The sequence below is a fragment of the Dreissena polymorpha genome, chromosome 3 (assembly GCF_020536995.1).
Source record: "Dreissena polymorpha isolate Duluth1 chromosome 3, UMN_Dpol_1.0, whole genome shotgun sequence".
NCBI classification, from domain to species: domain Eukaryota; kingdom Metazoa; phylum Mollusca; class Bivalvia; order Myida; family Dreissenidae; genus Dreissena; species Dreissena polymorpha.
In genome coordinates, this window is record NC_068357.1 from 27,200,350 (window position 1) to 27,222,836 (window position 22,487).

General features: G+C 36.4%; 1 protein-coding gene across 1 annotated transcript; it reads left to right on the top strand.

Moving 5' to 3' along the window:
- The first annotated feature begins 462 nt into the window (after positions 1-462).
- Positions 463-17,360, top strand: LOC127873630 (protein STPG4-like). Its single transcript, XM_052417514.1, has 8 exons — positions 463-919; positions 4,785-4,859; positions 6,259-6,434; positions 7,305-7,389; positions 7,626-7,699; positions 8,286-8,340; positions 12,298-12,408; positions 15,270-17,360. The coding sequence occupies exons 1-8, from the start codon at positions 806-808 to the stop codon at positions 15,381-15,383; spliced, it is 804 nt and encodes a 267-aa protein (XP_052273474.1). The 5' UTR covers positions 463-805; the 3' UTR covers positions 15,384-17,360.
- Positions 17,361-22,487: the final 5,127 nt, after the last annotated feature.

A 22,487-nucleotide genomic window follows, 5' to 3' on the forward strand; every position in this document is an offset into this window, starting at 1 on the left:
TATTTAATCTCATTAGGTATTTTCAAATGTGACTCGTTTAAAATTACAAAAGAAATTCCATTCTTATTCTGCAATATACTAGTAAATGAAAATACATGGGGATGAGTGAAACAGACAAAACAAAAACAGGAAACATAACAACACAAAAACATTTTAAAAACTTAATGTGTTCGATAAAAGAGTGAGCTATACTAAAGTATTTATCTACTGAACCGTAATACATTAGAACGATTAAACGCACTTGGTGTGATCAATATATGGGATTTAAATCTGTTTAAACGCTTTATGTTGATTTTTAAAGGCAAAGCTGTTGTTCAATTCAATTGTATCTCCTTTCAAAAGAATCTGTTCGCTTTACTTTTCATTACCACGAAGAGCACAATGCCTTTAATCTACCACAGCTAATCTCCGACATGTATATTATAGTAGACGTTTGGTAGCCAAGGACGCGATTAGTTCATTGATTATATAGCTTGTTCGGGATATCTCGACACTTATCGTTTATTTGTATGAAAATCAATCAACTGTAGGTAGTTTTGTTTGCTATATACTGTTCGATACGACTTTAAATACATTCAAGTGCGTGTAGTAATAATGGATTTAAAATGGAAACCACGTCATAGTGTAATAATTGTTTTATAACTTTCTGAACTGCTCTTATTATATCTTATTCGTTACTGTAACCGTGGATTAAACAGTGTTTCCTGTGTGAAAAATCTAATCAAAATTTAATTTAACCGTTGACGATAAGAAGTCAACCGGAAGTAATTATTTAAGGAAGCCATCACCGCCACCGACGCCGAAAATGAAGACGACGGCGACCATAATAACGACGCCGTCAAAGGCTCACAGCGCTCCCTTGCGGAAGTCACGTGACATCGGGTCGGATCGGAACAAAACGACTCGACATCCGTGGGAGGTAGGTCCATCTACATATGCACACGTCATGATTTCTTTGTTTTTCATTCAGAGGGCAGCGCACTATCGGAGTCGACGTTCACTTAAATATCTCGTGCGTCTTGAACGAACTTGGGATAACGTCTTTGGAACCAATGTTCACTTAAATATATGTCATGCATCTTGATCGACCGTGGGATTTCAACGTCGGACACCACCTTCGCTAAAAAAACAACGCTATGCTTCTTGATCGAAAGTGATAGATTAGATTAGTACAGTTTCGTACTCATACATATTTAACGAGACATCCCATTAGTTCCGTGTCCAATTCTGCAAGGGCATTCAACCAACCAAACGACGCGTTATTAAAACAGTTATTCACCCCTACTTATGTTTGCTCTCTCATATTTACCGTTTTTCGGTCGAGGATTTCATAATTACCGTGATTAAAGGGATCTTTTCACGCTTTGGTAAATTGACAAAATTGAAAAAAGTTGTTTGGGATTCGCAAATTTTCGTTTTAGTTATGATATTTGTGAGGAAACAGTAATACTGAACATTTACCATGGTCTAATATAGCCATTATATGCATCTTTTGACGATTTTAAAACCTAAAAATTATAAAGCGTTAGTTTAAACCTATTTATTTTAGCTCGATTGCGTCGAAAGCCTTAGGCTTATATAAACGCTCTCGAGTCCGTTTCCTGGGCCTAGAACCAGTACTTGGTGTCTTTGGGGGGAGATCTAAAGAACGCTCCCACGGTGGGGATCGAACCCGTGACCTCCCGGTCGCAAGGCGGACACCATATCCATTACATCACGGCGACCTTACACCACGGCGTTATAAAGCGTTGCAACGCGAAACGATTGAATAATTTGGAGAGTTCTGTTTTTGTCGTTAAATTTTGTGAAACTACGAAGATTGCTTATATAAGGTATAAAATACATCTCATATGTGTAATCGGCGGAATAGCTCAGTAGGCTAAAGCGGTTTTACTTCAGGACTCTGGCAGGACTCCAGGGGTCACTGGTTCGAAACCTGGTCCGGGCAATGTTCTTTTCCTTTTTTTAATTTTATTCTTGATTTTTTACTGGAGCTTTTACGATCCAATGTTTACATTTATCGATATAAAGCATTTGATGAATAAGTTAAAAAATGCCAAAATCTGTGAAAAGGCCCCTTTAAATCAAACGGTATTTGTTCTCTGTATTCCAAGTGTATATAAAAGAGAAGAGTGTTGTTTCATAGGTCATTGTCTCATCGATATTTATGAAAACGAAAGTTATCAGCCAGTTCTCCTACGAAATAGGAGCCGCCTCATGTGGAAATGGTTTGTCATATACTGTATGCGGACAGCGTAGCTCCAATCCAGTCTGCACATCCGCGCAGTCTGATCAGAAGCTACCCCGTCCTCTAATGAGACCACGAAACCCTGCGCGACTGGAGCTACGCTGGTCGCATATGACATTAGACACATTTTCGCATTACGCGCGACATTTAATTTTCCCCATGCGTTAATCAAAGCGGAGTATATAGAATTGGTTTCGAAGATCCATGGGTCGTATTCCAGAAATATCTTTAGTTAATTTGTATTCTTATCCTTAAATTGGGAAATTTTCTTAAGTGTTTCTTAACTATTGCAATAGTTTGGCATCAACAATTACATCAAAATAACATCATTATGTCAATGTTATTTTAGGAATACCACAAGAAACATGTGATTCCTTTTCTAGTAAAGAAATACAAAACATTGTAATTTTGAACTTAAGTGAAATTATTAAAGAAATGACTTAAGATCATGTCTTGTTATTGGGATAGAAATCGCAACATATACTTATTATAGGGGATAGGAGATATGGGGTTATTAGCTCAATCCATGTGAATGGTGTACGTTTTAGTATTAACAGCATTATTTAAAGATACATGTATTACCTTGAATATTGGGTAAACATGCGCTGAATCTAGAACCATGTCAACCGGGGGAGACTCGCTAAGAAATTTCGCAGCGAGTAAAGCCGATATTTAAAGCGAATATTAATACGATTTAAACGCTATAATAATTTTCTTGTCGATAGACAGCTGGAATGTGAGCGGCATTTTAACAATTAAAACAAACGCAGTGCCCCAGATAATTATTTGAGAAATAGGGTTTTCACCCATTGATTTTGAAAAATAGGGTGATTTCCGTCTTGAAATAGGGTGTAATGATCATAAAAATGCATACCATTATATCATTGATGTTTTACTTCTGTTGAAGATGCTCACTTGTATTGATTCAATAAAACTTTAAACTATCATAATTAACTTTAATAAACTGATGTTTCATAACATCTTTAATCATTGAAACTGTCCTTAATATAAACTTAAAACAAAAAAAATCGATACCACGAATGATCATTTGGCTTTTGCTTTCTTGGTTCGAAACAGTTTGCGATCGACTGATATTTTTGCGCAACAATAGCGGACGTCTTTCGACCTCTCTTAGATATTTTTATTTCGCATCGTTATAGAAACTGAAAGTACAGGCGCTTTATAAATACATGCACAATGAGCGATGGATAAAGTCAGATTGAAAACGCATGTATGTCGAGGAAAATAATTTGATCAGACGCTTTATTTAACTATGAAATCTAGAACGCAGAGAGTTTGAATAAAGCTTGACTGTTTTCATGCTCCGTCATCCAGGCGCTGGCTTAATAAAGACGCGTGACGATAATAATTTCAAAGAGAAAGTACAGAAAATGAGCAAAGCATTTTCGATTGAAGCTGTTGTGTCGTACGCATCGAATTTGACGAATTTGCGTACAAATCAAAATGGTTGCGTTTTCAATACGCATGTTATTGACTTTCTTTGCGTTTTTAGACATTTTAATAGGGTGAAAGACGCAGATACGCAGCTTATCTGGGGCACTGCAAACGTAATCAATAATCGTGAACAACACGGCATTCGCATTCATAATTCACGAGGTTGTTTAAACACGAATACTCGGATTCTGAATTACTACATGTATCTATTTTCATTGGCGTTGTTGATTGCCCATTACATCTAGTTACACGATAAAGAGTCAGATGATTTTACCATCTGCAGGTGCGCGTCATATTCATATTTACATTCTGTGCTAACTAGAACGCCATGGCTTCCATATATATATATATATATATATATATATATAAAACTGCTTTTGTTAGGAGCAACTGATATGTTGGGTTAATTGACATTGTGTTGGGTCAAATTAACATCATGTTTGGTTATTAAGTAAGCATTGTGTTGGGTTAAATTGACATAATGTTGGGTTAAGTTGCCATTATGTTCGGTTGTGTTAGCATTATTTTAGGTTAAGGTAACTTGTTAAGTAAGTGGACATTATGATGGGTCAAGTTAACATTATGTTTGGTTAAGTTGACATTATGTTTGGTTAAGTTGATTAACATTATGTTGGGTTAAGTTAACATTATTTTGGGTTAAGGTGACATTGTGTTAGGTTGAAAATCTGTTGGGTTAAGGTACAATTATGTTGGGTTAAGTTCACATTATGTTGTGTGAACTTGACTCAAATGGAATGCAGGGCTCAGTATAATGTCAACTTAACCCAACGTAAATCAATATTGACAAAAAAAGTCAACTTAACCCAATATACTATTGTCATCGTGCCCACCCCACCCCCTGAAATAGCGATTGCTATGCGGGCTTATATATCGGTAAACTTTGCGACATTTGATGAATTCTTAAGGAATTTCTCTTATATTTCTTTTATTTTGAATTTTCAAAATAGAGAACTCGCTGACTATCAAATCTACACAAAAAGAGGATTTCGGAGTTTGATCTTATTTGAGTTCGTTATTTAGTGATTTAATCTTATATACGGCAGAAAATTGCTTGTTTCAGGACCGGAAGGCCTTAAGCGAGGAGTACGAGGGCGAGGTGTCGGGTCGAGAGAGCTGGTGGCGAACCTACATCCGAGTAAATACACCATTTACACTAGTGTTGTCACGACTACGTCAAATAATTAAATACTTCTTTTTATTTAAATGGACAACCGTGTAAGGAATGCTTGTATCGGTTTATATTAATTACTACCGTTGTGCTGAAATCAATGGATATTTATTTAAAAAACAGCAACAAAACAACACCAAATACATTTTGTGGTTGCAGTGTACGTTTTATTGCTTGTACATGCAACTTACACAATCATATCATCATACTACCAAACACGCGAGAGATATTTTCTTCCTTTTAACATATTTTCCTACAGTTTATTGGGCGTTCTTAAATATATGCGAGACTACACCATCTTTATAATCCTTGTGGATAAGTGCGCCCAAGCCATATTTTATTCGTGCCTACGTGAGGACAGTGAACCGCTCGCTGTTGTTTCATGCTAATTATACACACTGAAACACTGTACAGAAACTGTTTATTTGACGCCGAATTAAAGCCATAACCCTCCAATTACACACGAAACACAACATCGATATACCTATTATGAATTGGTTCAAACTTAACTTATTAATTGTTGGTTTAAACTCCACTAGTCCGTTAAAACACGTATGAATATTTGTCACTTACAAAATTAACAATGTCCTTTTCATTATGTCATTTGTTGTTCGAACATCCCGATTGCACGTTAATTATGTGCCTTTGAATTCGCACGGTTTGTCACGTACCGATGTTTTGTTTTCATGTTTTTTCGAGGCACACGCAGGTCACCGCAAAATGTTGTTGAACGGCTACACAATGCGCTGAAACATGCAAAGATGTGCTTGTTGAATCATACACTGTAGCAACACGCTTGATTTCATTGATTAGCATCCTTGTTCACTGCATAGTTTTATGCAAACTCTAGATTTTCTTATATCAGGAGTTTGAATATTTTCAGGGAGGTTACTCTGGAATATTTGTAAATAGTACTTAAGGGGACTACCTCCCATAACTAAAGTGCGACTACATTGAGTATACGATGCGCTTGAAAGCAAGACGTCACCGCCATAAAATTACTTTATAAGCACGGTATCAAAGACAAAAACGAGTTTCATTAATCTCAGCAAATAAACAGCAACAGCAACAAGTACACAACACCAAAATTAACACATTAGAACAGAACACAAGATTCAGTTTGACTGGATATAGATTACGTTTGCCCTGCGAATTTCAGGTAATCGTATCGCATAAAACAACTGAAATCAACAAACACAACTATAACACATTCAAGATTATCTTCCTTAAAACAACTGCGTATTTCTCCGAGTTCCAGTGCATATTTAGAAATAATTTTATTTTCTGCTGGTTTGAAAATATTTATAAAAAGTAAAACAAAAAATGAAAATAACATGATTCTATAACCAATGCATGGCCTGTTCAGGAGACACCCTGTCCCGGCGCTTATGACATGGATGCTCAGTACTGGTACTATGACCTTGAGAAGAAACCAAACACGTACAGGTTCAAGTCGGACGGCCGTAAAGTGGATCCCCACCCCCACGGGAAAGGCGCCATTTTATTGCCTGGGGCGTACGACCACAAGGATTTTCTGTCACGGTAATATACATCGATTTATTTATAGTTTCGCTTTAGAAACAATCTATTCACCGTTTCTCTAATCTGACTGATCTTACTACTGTATATACCGGTACACATTTTGGGGCGGCCCTGGCGTAGTGGATATGGTGTCCGCCTAGCGATCAGACGGCTCCGGGTTCGATGTCAACTGTTTGAGCGGCTGAATAAGCAATATGCACTTTATGCACTCTCACTTAAATATTAAGGTTAATATCATTTAGTTATTTTTTTATCATCATATGGTCATGAGCTTTTTTGTTTAAAACCCTGAAAGGGAGATTGTATTGTTGTAAATGCACTAAATAGCCTCAAACTAATATTACCGCATGTCCGTCGCAATCAGTATTATCTCTCGAAGACTGTCATCACATTATAATGATGCCATCACTTCTGTCAATTATTGAATTCATAATAACCACATTAATATATGTTGCTATATTTGTGTACCTTTACATTTCAAATACAGTTTCGGGTTCTTAATAAGTCAATGAGTTCATGGGTGTAAATAATGATGTTAAGTACGTATTCTAAATATCACCCGAGCTCCATTTACTGCTCAATGTACAACACTTCCATGACTTGCGTATTCAATCGGCATCCAGTTAAATGGGGGTAGAAAGTACATTTTGGATAGTCGGGGCCAAATACTTTTCTTAGAGTTGCTTTATATTTTAGATCTGTGGCAAATTCAATTTTAATGTTGGGATTGGTTCTTCGCGTTTTAAGGCGGAAGGCGGAACGAACATCGATTTTTATTACAAATATATGTAAAATTGCGCTAATTGCAGGACAAATGTAATTGATTGAGAAAAGTTTATGTCCCATCAAAGAAACTCTTTATTTCGCTAGGTTGGAGCGGAACCCCACAACCTATGGGTTTAAAACCGGAGAGAGAGACAAGTTCGACGTGCTTAATTTTGGTAGAAAAGATAAGGTAGATATTCTAACTGAAATTAACATTCCTATTTGTATATTTGTTTCTCATATGTATTTTGTTTATCATTTAAAATGTGAAAATCTGTAGTTCATTGTTTTTTAGATGAGTGGGGGAGGGGGGGGGGGGGCGTACTTGAGTGCGTGCTTAATTATTGTTATACTGTGCACTGCGATTATCTAATCAAAGCCTTTAAATTTCTATTGAACGAACGGTGATCTTGTTTTATCCGACAGGACGTCAATGTCCCGCCTAACAATTACGCTGTTGAGAAGTATATGACATTGACCGTGGAAAAACAACCGTCAAAGTAAGTGGCAACGTCACAAGTAGTGATCATGGTCTTGAATATCGTGTTAAAAATATTGAAGTGTTATGTTATTTACAGTATTTTTTAATTTTGAACTGAATTTTCATTTGTTTGTGGTTATAATTATAGTTAAAGACACGCACTTTGCCTCTGACCTTGAAATGAAATACATGTTAATTACATATAGATGTAATTTGAAAGTGTGCAAAATTGTAATGATATCTTTAGCCTAGTAAGAAGCAATGAATTATCTTTCAAACGGTACCGCTTAAAAACCCAAAGTAGGATTTTTCTACGTATACCGGTACGTCCATTTCGACAAACGCGATTATTTTTATGTTTTAAATCGCAAAAAAGACGGATTTCTACATTGTAACCACCAGATTTATTCTAATTGGCATATATAAAGTGTGTTTTTTATTTATACTTAAATTAACTATGCCAAATAAGTTGTGTGGCTTTAAGATATGATACATTTTCACAATGCATATTGTCAAACATAACTTAAGTGTTTAACGCACCGAGTAAATGTCCTAACAATTTTATTTATATGTTCCTTAAACTGTTAATGCCTTCTATTTTTTAGACACAGCGTTTTCAAGTCCCAGTCAAAACGGTTTCCAACTATCCAGTTTAAACCGGTGAGCAGTTTATAAATATGAATTGTTAATATAGTTTCTGTTACTTGTATACATAAGTTGCGGAACAATTTGTATTTTATGACCAAAAGAAACGACTTTAACAATAACAAAGTTCTTTGTTGTCATACTTGTACAGTACAAACATAAAAACCTATAATTGAAATTTCTTTAAGAGCTTAACTAATATTTACGACACAAGGGACTTGATCAAGCTTCACGTTGCATAGTAGCGGTTCTTTAAACCAAACCACAAAAAGTGTTTGAACCTGATATTTCATAAAAAAACAACAGCAATTATACAGTCACAATTTTGAACATATATATAATAAAATGGTTACTTTCAAGTTTTACACATTAGTCCAATCAAATCACAAGCTGACCTGCTTATCAAACGTGATCTTACAAGTGTATTCTGAACACATCACAAGCTGACCTGCTTATCAAACGTGATCTTACAAGTGTATTCTGAACACATCATGAGCTGACCTGCTTTACCATGTGATCTTACATTCCGCACACAATACAATCTGACCTGCTTTACCATGTGATCTTACATTCCGCACACAATACAATCTGACCTGCTTTACCATGTGATCTTACATTCCGCACACAATACAATCTGACCTGCTTTACCATGTGATCTTACATTCCGCACACAATACAATCTGACCTGCTTTACCATGTGATCTTACATTCCGCACACAATACAATCTGACCTGCTTTACCATGTGATCTTACAAGTGCATTCTGCACACAACTCAAGTTGACCTGCTTTACCATGTGATCTAACAAGTGCATTCTGCACACATCTCAAGTTGACCTGCTTTACCATGTGATCTTACAAGTGCATTCTGCACACAACTCAAGTTGACCTGCTTTACCATGTGATCTTACAAGTGCATTCTGCACACAACTCAAGTTGACCTGCTTTACCATGTGATCTTACAAGTGCATTCTGCACACAACTCAAGTTGACCTGCTTTACCATGTGATCTTACAAGCGCATTCTGCACAATCTCAAGTTGACCTGCTTTACCATGTGATCTTACAAGTACATTCTGCACACAACTCAGTCTGACCTGCTTAAACATGTGATCTTACAAGTGCATTCTGCACACAACTCAAGTTGACCGGCTTTACCATGTGATCTTACAAGTACATTCTGCACACAACTCAAGTTGACCTGCTTTACCATGTGATCTTACAAGTACATTCTGCACACAACTTAAGCTGACCTGCTTTACCATGTGACCTTACACGTGCATTCTGCACACAACACAAGCTGGCCTGCTTAACCATGTCATCTTACAAGTGCATTCTGCACACAACTCAAGTTGACCTGCTTTACCATGTGATCTTACATGTGCATTCTCCACACAGCACAAGCTGACCTGCTGTACCACGTGATTTTACAAGTAAATTCTGCACACAATACAAGCGGACCTGCTTAACCAGGTGATCTTACACGTGCATTCTGCACACAATACAAGCTGACCTGCTTTACCATGTGATATTACATGTGCATTCTGCATACAGCACAAGCTGACCTGCTGTTCCACGTGATTTTACAAGTACATTCTGCACACAATACAAGCTGACCTACTTTACCATGTGATCTTACACGTGCATTCTGCACACAATACAAGCTGACCTGCTTTACCATGTGATTTTATAGGCGCATTCTGCACACAACACAAGCTGACCTGCTTTACCATGTGATCTTACAAGTGTATTTTGCACACAACACAAGCTGACCTGCTTTACCATGTGATCTTATAGGTGCATTCTGCACACAACACGAGCTGACCTGCTTTACCATGTGATCTTACAAGTGCATTCTGCACACAACACAAGCTGACCTGCTTTACCATGTGATCTTACACGTGCATTCTGCACACAATACAAGCTTACCTGCTTTACCATGTGATCTTACAGGTTCATTCTGCACACAACACAAGCTGACCTGCTTTACCATGTGATCTTACACGTGCATTCTGCACACAATACAAGCTGACCTGCTTTACCATGTGATCTAACAGGGTCATTCTGCACACAACACAAGCTGACCTGCTTTACCATGTGGTCTTAAAAATACATTCTGCACACAACTCAATCTGACCTGCTTTACCATGTTATCTTACAGGTGCATTCTGCACACAACTCAATCTGACCTGCTTTACCATGTGATCTTACAGGTTCATTCTGTACACAACATGAGCTGACCTGCTTTTCCATGTGATCTTACAAGTGTAATCTGCACACAACACACGCTGGCCAGCTTTACCACGTGATCTTACACGTGCGTTCTGCACACAATACAAGCTGACCTGCTTCACCGTGTGGTCTTAAAATTGAATTCTGCACACAACACAAGCTGACCTGCTTTACCATGTGGTCTTAAAATTGCATTCTGCACACAACACAAGCTGACCTGATTTACCACGTGATCTAACACGTGCATTATGCACACAACACAAGCTGACCTGCTTTACCATGTGGTTTTAAAAGTTCATTCTGAACACAACACAAGCTTACCTGCTTTACCATTTGATCTTTTAAGTGTATTCTGCACACCACACAAGCTGACCTGCTTTATCACGTGATCTTACAAGTGCATTCTGAACACCACACAAGCTTACCTGCTTTACCGTGTGATTTTACAAGAGCACTCTGCACACAACACAAGCAGACCTGCTTTACCACGTGATCTAGCAAGTGCATTCTCCACACAGCACAAGCTGACCTGCTTTACCATGTGATCTTACAAGTGTATTCTCCACACATCACAAGCTGACCTGCTTTACCATGTGATCTTACAGGTGCATTCTGCACACAACACAAGCTGACCGGCTTTACCATGTATTCTTACAAGTGCATTTTCCTCACAACACAAGCTGACCTGCTTTACCATGTGATCTTACAAGTGAATTCTGCACACAACACAAGCTGGCCTGCTTAACCATGTCATCTTACAAGTGCATTCTGCACACAACACAAGCTGACTTGCTTTACCATGTGATCTTACAAGTGCATTCTGCTCACAACACAAGCTGACCTGCTTTACCACGTGATCTTAAAAGTGCATTCTGCACACAACTCAAGCTGACCTGCTTACTATGTGATTTTACACGTGCATTCTGTACACAACACAAGCTGACCTGCTTTACCATGTGATCTAACAAGTGTGTTCTGCACACCACACAAGCTGATCTGCTTAATCATGTGGTCTTACAAGTGAATTCTCCACACAACACAAGCTGACCTGCTTTACTATGTGATCTTACAAGTGCATTCTCCACACAACACAAGCTGACCTGCTTTCCCATGTGATCTTAAAAGTTAATTCTGCACACAACACAAGCTGCCCTGCTTCATCATGTGGTCTTACAAGTGTATTCTCCACAAAACACAAGCTGACCTGCTTTTCCATGTGATCTTACAAGTGCATTCTCCACACAACACAAGCTGACCTGCTTTTCCATGTGATCTTACAAGTGCATTCTCCACACAACACAAGCTGGCCTGCTTTACCATGTGATCTTACAAATATATTCTGCACATAACACAAGCTGACCTGCTTTACCATGTGATCTTACAAGTATATTCTGCACACAACACAAGCTGACTTTCTTTACCATGTGATCTTACAGTTGAATTCTGCACATAAGACAAACTGACCTGCTTTACTATGTGAGTTTACAAGTCCGTCTCAAGCACATTACATACTGCGATGCTTGGACATGTTATATTACACGTGATTTCCCAAACACACAGCTGAGCAGCTTTACCTGGTGATAAAATACATGCATTTCAAACATATCACAAGCCGAGCTTCTATCATGTAATATTAAAAAAAAAAACGGTTAACACTTAAACAAGTGATATCGAAATTCAATGAATGAATAAGATCGACGATAATTTGCATTCGTTTGATAGTTGTATAATCTTCTTTTTAAGCGTGATGGTCCAGCGCCAGGGAATTATGAATACCACGAAGTTTTTCCACCCAAAATAGCAGTCTCGTCTGTCTTTAAGTCGAAAACACCGCGTTTCTCCAGCTCGCATACTGTAAGTAGGATTTTCTCTTGCTAAGTCCAAACCTTAACAAATAAATATTCTGTAAATCAAGGCTTCCAACTAACGATGTAGATACTATTTGTTCTGGTATCGCATTATTTTAAGTTTCCAATTTTCGTATTGTAGGTTTCGATAGTTTGCTAAAAGTACCTTAACATAAATGCCGTATGCTATTGTTGACCCACTATATACTTCGAAACTGTTTGAACACTATTGGAATGACTTGTTTTTTTCTCATTATAACCAGCACAATTTTCACATACATATGGATGATTTGTCGTTAAATGATGATGTTTTTATTCTTCAGCAAAGAATGGCAAGTACACAATTTAATGATTAATACTTAATACGTAACCCCATGTTAGTTAGAGTAGTGGTAACCGAAATAATGTATAGACAGGTGGTTTTAACTAGTTTATTTTACATTCTTAGGTGAATAAATAAATCATCCTTACCTTCATCCTTCTCCTCATCCTCGCCATCACCACCATCATCATCATCATTGTCGTCATGATCATCATGATCATCATCATGATCATGATCATCATCATCATGATCATCATGATCATCATCATCATCATCATCATCATCATCATCATCGTCGTCGTCGTCGTCATCATCATCATCATCATCATGATCATCATGATCATCATGATCATCATGATCATGATCATCATCATCATCATCATCATCATCATCATCATCATCATCATCATCATCATCATCATCATCATCATCATCGTCGTCGTCAATCGTCATCATCGTCGTCGTCGTCATCATCATCATCAGGAACAGCAACAGCAGCAACAGTAACAGAAGAAGAAGCAGTAGTAACAGCAGCAGCATAAACAACATTATCAATATCATCAAAATCACCATCACCATGATTATCTTCATCGTCATCAAACATGGTTATCATCATTTTCATTGTCGAGTTTGAGCAAAGTACAACATCTGAATATTTGAAAAAAAGATGTTTTTTTTGCATGTGATTTTTCCTCGTAATGTATATTCCATCGGGAAAGCGAGGCCAGAAAATGTTGCAATTTAAACTATTACTTGTATTTTTGTTAACGACTTGGTATGTTGTTACCTTTTCTCTAACACATTCGTATTACTGAAAGTGTATCAATTGTTTCAAAAATAAAGAAGCCAGCGAACGCAATAAATTTCAAAACTATTATTTACATAATCTAGTGCGAGCGACCAACGCAAAATAATAAATAGCTTGTTAATTTATTTAACATTCCTGTTTAATACATTCAAAGTTTAATGTATTACAATCACATGTAGGTTTATCAAATATAATTCTAGTCCAGTTGTTTTCTATTTGCAGTTAGGGGGCATGTTTATATTTGAAATATTTTCTGCTATTTTGAGGAGTAAATTTACATGTTTATTTTTCACATGGAAACAGTGATGTCTGACACTTATCATTAAGTGAGTTGAGATAAATCCATGTTTTTTAAGAATAAATAAAAAAAGTATAATTTCTCCAATAGGTTTGGACTCGAGAGCGCTTCAAATAAGCCTTAGACATGCTATACATAGAGCTTAAATACACAGGTTTAAACATAGTAACAGAGTCACGACTTTTACAGGAAACAACGGTAAATTACTAAGTTCAGGAGGAAAGGTGAAAAACACACACGACTATATTGACTAAACTTTGTAACGTAAAGTAGTTATTTGGACAAAATGTATGAATAATAAGATGTTTACTTGTAAGAAATCGTAAACTCGGATTACTGAGTACTTTGTTTGAAAAGTTAAATATAACCCTTTTTCACCGATTGACCATGCACCCGTTTATTTTCGATATCAAATGGTCTATGGTTTGACCGTTTTTTTTTCAGAATTGTGGGTTAGCTACAGCCGATTTTTTTTGTAAGGAAAGCGTGTATAAAGTCGAAACTTATAATTAATAAAGTCTGAATTGTGCAAAGATTGTACACGCAATGTGGCGGAAAGTTTGTTTGTGCTTTTTTTATATTTGTATACAAATATTTTTTATATTATTTATACATGTACGTGCGTGCTCATAGTGTGTCCTGCGATGTATACAATAACTTAATATCGACCACATATAAATTATTTACTTTATTTACTATGTTTCTCTTTTCAGTAAATATTATTATTTCGCGCAATATTTCCACGTGTTCTTTAAGTTTTTATGCGCAAAGGTATTTTAGTACTACATTTATGATAGTGGTACTAAAATTTTCGACCACGGTGTTTTGTCTGTAGTTTGGGTTTTCAGGTTAAAGTTTGATTGATTGAATTACAGGGTGTATTCTTTTGTGCTAATAATTGTATTAGTTTACTTCATAGAGTTTTTATTTTTCGCGTGACTGAAATACACTTGCCTTTTTAATGCATGTAGATTGGACACAATAGGGTGACATTGCATAATCAGAAGAAATAGCGGCTGAAAGAATGTGCATACACTTTTTGTAACAGGCCCTTACGGAGTAATAAGACAGAAATACAATTTGTTTAAAGAAAGCACCATTCAAATTGATGTTGCCAATTTGAACCGGTTTCTGTTTAACGAGAATAAGTTTGAATTATAAACAATGTTGGCGTAACCAAAATGAATTCAACAAATCATAAAAATTCTTATTTTGGAAAACAAATCTGGTGCGGGGCAAAATGTACCATACGGTCGAAATATACAAATAAAATACTTTATTGTAATTTTACGATTTTAAGGGGCAGCAAATCCGACGAATATCTTATTATTTTGGTTGGTTAAATGCATCACGTGAATACATTTCCCTGATTATTTAGAAGACCGAAACTGATTAAGCAAAGGAAACAATTCTCATACTAGCTTTGCCCATATGTTTCAGAGAGTTCCTGGTCCGGGAGCCTACGAGAAAACTTTTCAGGCTACACCCAATGGCGTTCTTCAGAAAATGGGCAGACAGCACGGGCTATTCTTTTCCAGCGCGTTCCAAGTGTGAAATAACGATGTGACGTCATAGCAAAAGTGGCATTATAACAGACTTCATTTAAGTTCTGGGTTCGAATTTACCCACTGATTCATATACTTCAGACTATAAGGAATATACTTAGACTTTTACTGTTTTATATTCGCTTAAATATTGAGTTTAATGCTGCCGTAAGCAATTAGCCGCTTTTAATTATTTCGTACTTTATTTAGAAAAAGTTTGACGGCTTCTTTAATATATTTGCAAACCGTAAAATTAATATTTTAGCACAAATACCATTATAGCATAAATACCGGTACTCTCTATATTCTCAAGACTAACAATAGTTCCGTACACATTAGTTTTGAATTCTATCGAATTACCGCCTGTAGATTTGAAATGTTCAACAGTTTTGAACTACCCCACGATTACATTGCAGCTAGCGAAACTATAATCTTGTGCTAAGAACGACGCTTGGGAAGTAAAGTCAGGAAGTCGAGAAGTCAGAAAAGTGGTCCACAACGATTGTACTTGGGGGACATCAACGTTTAGGGATTTTTCTTATTGCTTATTTATTTAGAAGTTACCATTTTTACTTTTATCCATATTGTCTAAGATTAAGCAGTTGTTAATGGTATCTAAAGCTGTTTAGAGTATTGCATTTGTAATTCATTTTTTAAATATTGTTTTTGTTTTCTGGGATTTCATAGTTTTGACAGGTTTTGTTTTGTTTTGTTTTTGTCGCTTAACAATATATGGTCAAGCTGTTTTTAAACAGATGTATATGCTTACGATTGCCACCTGATTTGTCACATTATGATAAAAACTCACTTGACTTAAAGCCCCATTAATACTCAAAATCAACGAAAAAATCGTACAATATTTCGTAAAATAAAGTTAAACAATTAACAATCAGTTTTCCTTATGGCAATTGCCGAAATTTCAACGCCAAATGTGGTCTGGTAAAATAGATGTTTGTAGATACAAAATGCTCGTTTTTATTATTGTTTTGCATATTTAATTCCATTTTAATTTCCCGCAATGATATCTATTCATACGACACATGAACACTAACATGGTACCATTTCAGTTTTCGTGTGTCGTATGAATATATATATATTCGCGGGAAATCAATAAGAAATTAATTGTGTCACAGATAGATAAACACGAGCATTTTGTATCTACACAAATCTATGTAATCATACCACATCTAGCGTTGAAACTGTGGCTATTGCTTTAAGGAACACTGGTTGTTAAGGTGTTAACTTTATTTTACGAAATAATTTACGAAATTTTCGTTGATTTTGAGCAGTATAGAGGCTTTAAAGTAGCATAAGTACTCCCAAAATCAACCAACATTTCGAACAATATTTTGAAACAATACAGTTAACACATAAAAAGTCAATATTCCTAATAGCCAAAGCAAAACTTTTAACGCTAGATGTGGTCAGGTAACATAGATTTAACAAGACACAAAATGCTCTTTTTTGCGGGACAATACATTCAACACATGTTCATGTACCAAGTTAGTGTTTGTGTGTCGTAGGAATATATATCGTTGCGGGAAATTAAAATGGAACATTTTGCCAAAAAATAAAATAAAAACGAGCATTTTGTGTCTATGTAAAATCTATGTTACCATGTCACATGTAGGGTTGATATTTTGGCTATTGCAATAAGGAACATGGATTTTGTATGTGTTAATTTTATTTTTCGAAATATTGTACGAACTTTTCGTTGATTTTAAGGGTTTATGTGCGTTTAAGTTATTATAACTTTGAGGTGATGCTTCAAAGCATAACACATCTCATTGGTATACACTGAATACATTCATTTTTTCGTTGAACTACTTTTATATTTAGAGTCTTTTGTTCATCTTTTTGACGTGTGCTCACTATTCTTGTATTTGTTAGACACTATTTGTCAGTATCAGTATTATCAGGTTTTTGAGTATTTAAAGATTAAATTATGTTGTGTTGTATTGAAAATACGAATAAACTATAAAACATATGTTTCTCTTGTCAATTTACCAAAACGCGAAAAGGCCCCTTTAATATTAAAATAGTATATATTTTTCTCAGGTTTAATCTATCTTTTTATGTATTTATATATTAGAAATTTCTCACAATGCGAATGTTCGGCTAGTGGTGTGTTGCCCTTGAAATACGCTTAAAACACTAAATAACATATAAAAGATCTTTCTCTAGCTGATGCAACTGCAAATTTTAAATTATCAAATACACGTTCGTGTTTTCTTCAAATTAACAAACAACAACAGTGGGTATACATACAATTTTTAATAAAGAATAGCTTATCTATAATAATAGAGAAAAACTCAAGCATATGACATTTAATATGGTATAACAAAGAAGTTGAAATTTGGTTATTCACTGATTGTAAATGAAAGTGTAGACAAGAGAGCAGACTTGGGCATAGACGGCAAAACAACAGTTCGCGTAAGATATGTAGGATCTGGCACGAGTTGTCATATCATACCATATTTTATTAAACGAGTTCAGGGATTTTGTTAGTAAGCGAGCCTTTGGCGAGCTTACTAACGAATTTCCTGGACGAGTTTAATAAAATGTGGTATGATATGACAACTCGTGTCAGATCTTTTTTATCACATGCTTTTAAATGAGCCAATTAAATAAATATTCACGCAACATAATGATAAATCCCGAATGTTGTTTACATTTCGTGACGTCATTTTACGTTGCAACGTCATTTCAGCAAAATAACAAAATGCGATTGGTCAATAAACGAAAACTAAGCCGATTAAAACGCTTAAAAATGTTGTTTTACACATGTGTAATATAAAAAAAAATGTAATGGTTATATTACATGGGAAACAGGGTATGGCATGTGATGAAAAGTATTATTAGAAAAGTATGAAAGAATAAACAAATGCGAACGTGAAACGAAGGATTTATATGAAATAATTGAGTTGTTGGTAAAACTTTGCATTAACGCGAGTACAAAAGTCAAATGAAATATCTGTCAAGAAAACACAACATGTAATTTCTGTTTAGCTTACATTTGCTACTCGTTCAATCGGTATTGAAACTAATGTGATACCGTCAGTATATGAAATTTATTGATGCAATTTAAAGCGTAAAGATATTGTTAACATAAGTCCAAAGCACATACAGGTAACTTGACGCCATATCCGTTTAACAGCAGTGGTCTGTTCCTCCAGGTTTAGCCCAATTTGACTTCTTGATTCGCATTGCAAGGCGAGAAAAAAACAAACTTCATGCCTGCATGGACATCGCCACCCGATACGACTCGAGTTAGTCTGTTCAACAGGCCTTAGGTTAACGGAGTTAGCCTGTACGGACAGGCAATGGTATTACCATTATACCATTTGGTATGGGGTTAGCCGTTAGATAACCTGGATAAAAGATCTATAAAAAAATAGTTTATTTATAGATAACGAAGGAAAAGGGATTAGGTCACGGTATCTCGATCTCTCGATTATTTATTGAAACTAATGAAGACAACGCCCTTTTAGGTCTTGAACTTAATAAATATGTGAAATATGGAATGCAAATATTTATTTTATTCAAGGAATTTAGAACATTTTAAGATTGAATATAAGAAATGCTAAAGTGAATCTATCTTGTTACCGCGTGGTTTATTTATAATACCTGTGAAATGTACAATAGATTCATAATATTGAAAAACACTATGCATTTGTTGATACATGTAGTTAAATTATATTTAAGTATGCAATAGCAAAAATAATAACAAACAAAAAGTATGAACGTAATGTCATTTAGTTATTTTTTTTATTATTTACCCATCTATTTATTAATTATTTCATTCATTTATCCTTCCATCCGTCCGTCAGTTCGTCCATCCGTTTGTTTGTTCGTTTGTGCGTTCGTGCGTTTGTTTATTGTTTGTTGGTTTGTTGGTTCGTTCGTTCTTTGGTTCGTTCCTCGGATCGTTCGTTTGTTTGTTCGTTTGTTCGTTTGTTTGTTCTTTTGTTATTTCGTTCTTTTTTTATTTTGGTCTTTGGTTAATTCTTTTTTTTTCGTTTGTTCGTTCGTTCGTTTGATCATTTATTCGTTCGTTCGTTCATGCATTTATTCATTCATTTATGTATTTATGTTTTAAACATTGTTTTGTTTTTTATGTTTTTATTTAATTATTTATTCGTTCATTCATTCTTTAATATTTCCATCCCTTCGTCCGTCCGTTTTTTATTCCGTTACTGTGTGCGTTCGTGCGTTTGTTCATTGGTTCGTTCGTTTGTTCATGAGTTCGTTTGTTTGTTCTTCCATCCATCTATCCATCCATCTATCCATCCATCGATCGATCCAACCTTTCCTTCCTTCCTTCCTTCCTTCCTTCCTTCCTTCCTTCCTTCCTTCCTTCCTTCCTTCCTTCCTTCCTTCCTTCCTTCCTTCCTCCTTCCTTCCTTCCTTCCTTCCTTCCTTCCTTCCTTCCTTCCTTCCTTCCTTCCTTCCTTCCTTCCTTCCTTCCTTCCTTCCTTCCTTCCTTCCTTCCTTCCTTCCTTCCTTCCTTCCTTCCTTCCTTCCTTCCTTCCTTCCTTCCTTCCTCCCCTTCCTTCCTTCCTTCCTTCCCTTCCTTCCTTCCTTCCTTCCTTCCTTCCTTCCTTCATCCTAATCTTCCATCCTCCATCGACCAAGAGCCCTCCTCCCTCCCTCCCTCCCTCCCTCCCTCCCTCCCTCCCTCCCGGCCTCCCTCCCTCCCCTCCCTCCCTCCCTCCCTCCCTCCCTCCCTCCCTCCCTCCCTCCCTCCCTCCCTCCTCCCTCCCTCCCTCCCCTCCCTCCCTCCCTCCCTCCCTCCCTCCCTCCCGACCTCCCTCCCTCCCTCCCTCCCTCCGTCCCTCCCTCCGTCCTACCCTCCCTCCTTCCTTCCTTCCTCTCTTCCTTTCTTCCTTCCCTCCTCCCTCCCTCCCTCCCTCCCTCCCTCCCTCCCTCTCTCACTTCCTCCGTCCCTCCCTCCGTTCCTCCATCCGTCCCTCCCTCCGTCCCTCCCTCCGTCCCTCCCTACGTCCCTCCCTCCGTCCCTCCCCTCCGTCCCTCCCTCCGTCCCTCCCTCCGTCCCTCCCTCCGTCCCTTTCTCTGTCCTTCCCTGCGTTCCTCCCTCCCTCCGTTCCTCCCTCCGTTCCTCCTCCCTCCGTTCCTCCCTGCGTTCCTCCCTATGTTCCTCCCTCCGTTCCTCCCTCCGTCCCTCCCTCCGTCCCTCCGTCCCTCCCTCCCACTCACACCCTCCCTCCATTCCTTACTTCCTCCCTCCCTCCCTCCCTCCCATCCATCCAGCCAGCCAGTCAGTCAGCCAGCCAGCCAGCCAGCCAGCCAGCCATGCCAGCCATTTATTCATTCATTCATTTTTTGATGTATTTAATAATTTATTTACTTTTTTTGTGTTTAACCTTTTCGCTTTTTTTAGTTAATTAAATGCATTAATTTTCTTTTTAAATATATTGTTGTAACAAACATACAAAATAAAATAAAATTATAAAAAAAACGTTCTAAATTGAAATAGTGTAAATTACTAAAATTAAATAGAAATAACATCGGTGAAGTACCATGGGTGCTTTTCACAGTATAATACAAGTTTAAACTCTCACAGACGAGAAAATGTTCATGGCACGTTATTAAATAACTTAATAATTTATGCGCAAAGTTGGTTTCTATCACAGCACATACTACATTAGAAATAAACATTCGCTTGCAAGACATCTAATTGGACAGAGATGCAATTATATTCCTTTATAAAATACGATTTTTAGCCTCAACTTATCTGTTGACTTTTAAGTAAGATATCATCTGCCTCCATAGGATGCTTATAAGTTGTTTTATTATTTACTTAATTGTATGTGTCGTCCTCAGTTGTATCAGGTGTCTAGAAAATCACTTCTTTGATGTCATCTATACTCTTCAATTAACAAGTCAACGGCGCTATTTTCAGACGATTTTTTATTTCAAAATTGGATTCCATATTTTTTTGGCCATGCTTTATAAACAAACATGTTTCAACAATAAAACAGCGGAAGTCTACACTGTGTATTAGCAACCTCCTGTGATGATCCCTTTCTTATCTATTTGAGCGTAAAGTTTTGTTTTGTGGGATTGCCAGTTTTTAATCTTCCGACCACGTTTACTCTGATGTTAATAACTAATTCGTATTTGTATACAGAGGAAATTATATTTATGAAAATACATTTATTGGTACTAAATATTATATGTTTGCACTATAATTTAAGAGTTTTAATGTTTATTTCGGATTTTTGTATCGTTTTATTGACTAAACAAAATACATATATACATGTTTTACGTTACTGTAACCAGTGTTTTTTGCCAACCAGTCAGTGCGCATGCGCGGAAAATCCCGAATGTAAACAATAACATTCAACTGGTCTATTAGTCTGACTTAAATTGGTTGTGATCCCTAAATCTTATCCATTTGAGCGTCAAGTTCATTCATATAGATCAGACATCGAACGGCTCCGTTATATATTAGTCTGACTTAAATTTTCTGTCGAAAAGTACAGGTTAGATTGTCCAATTAAGAAACTCAAATAGTCATACATGTGTGATTAGAATGTGTGGAAAGACAACTGCTTCCAAATGATATAATTAAATACCATATAGTTCAATTTTTGAGAACAGACGTATGCTACATACATAATATGCCATATGACTGATATTAGGATGCATATAACAGTGCTTAATGTAGTTCAAGTTATATGTACGCACACAAGTGTTTAGTTTGATTACACTTTTGCATTTATTTACTAGATACTTCCAATATGGTTTTCTTTCCCGGCAAATACTATAATTAAGTGTATAAAAGTGCACGGGAAATATGATATGCCCTTTTTAATGATTTATAAATTATATCAGCAGGACTTCAAACTGTCATACGTAAATATACAATACACTACATAAAACATTTGATGTGTTTGATATGCGACTTAAAACTTAAAAAATCAGTAATTTAAATATAACGTTTTATTTCAACCTTAATTTTCACGATCGGGATATGTACCGAGCATCGTTAAAAAAAGGATACTTCTTGCTACCATTATCGTAGTTTCATAAAAAACACATGTTAAAGAGTCAATTGCTTTAGTAAATTAACAACTATAGTTTTTATGTA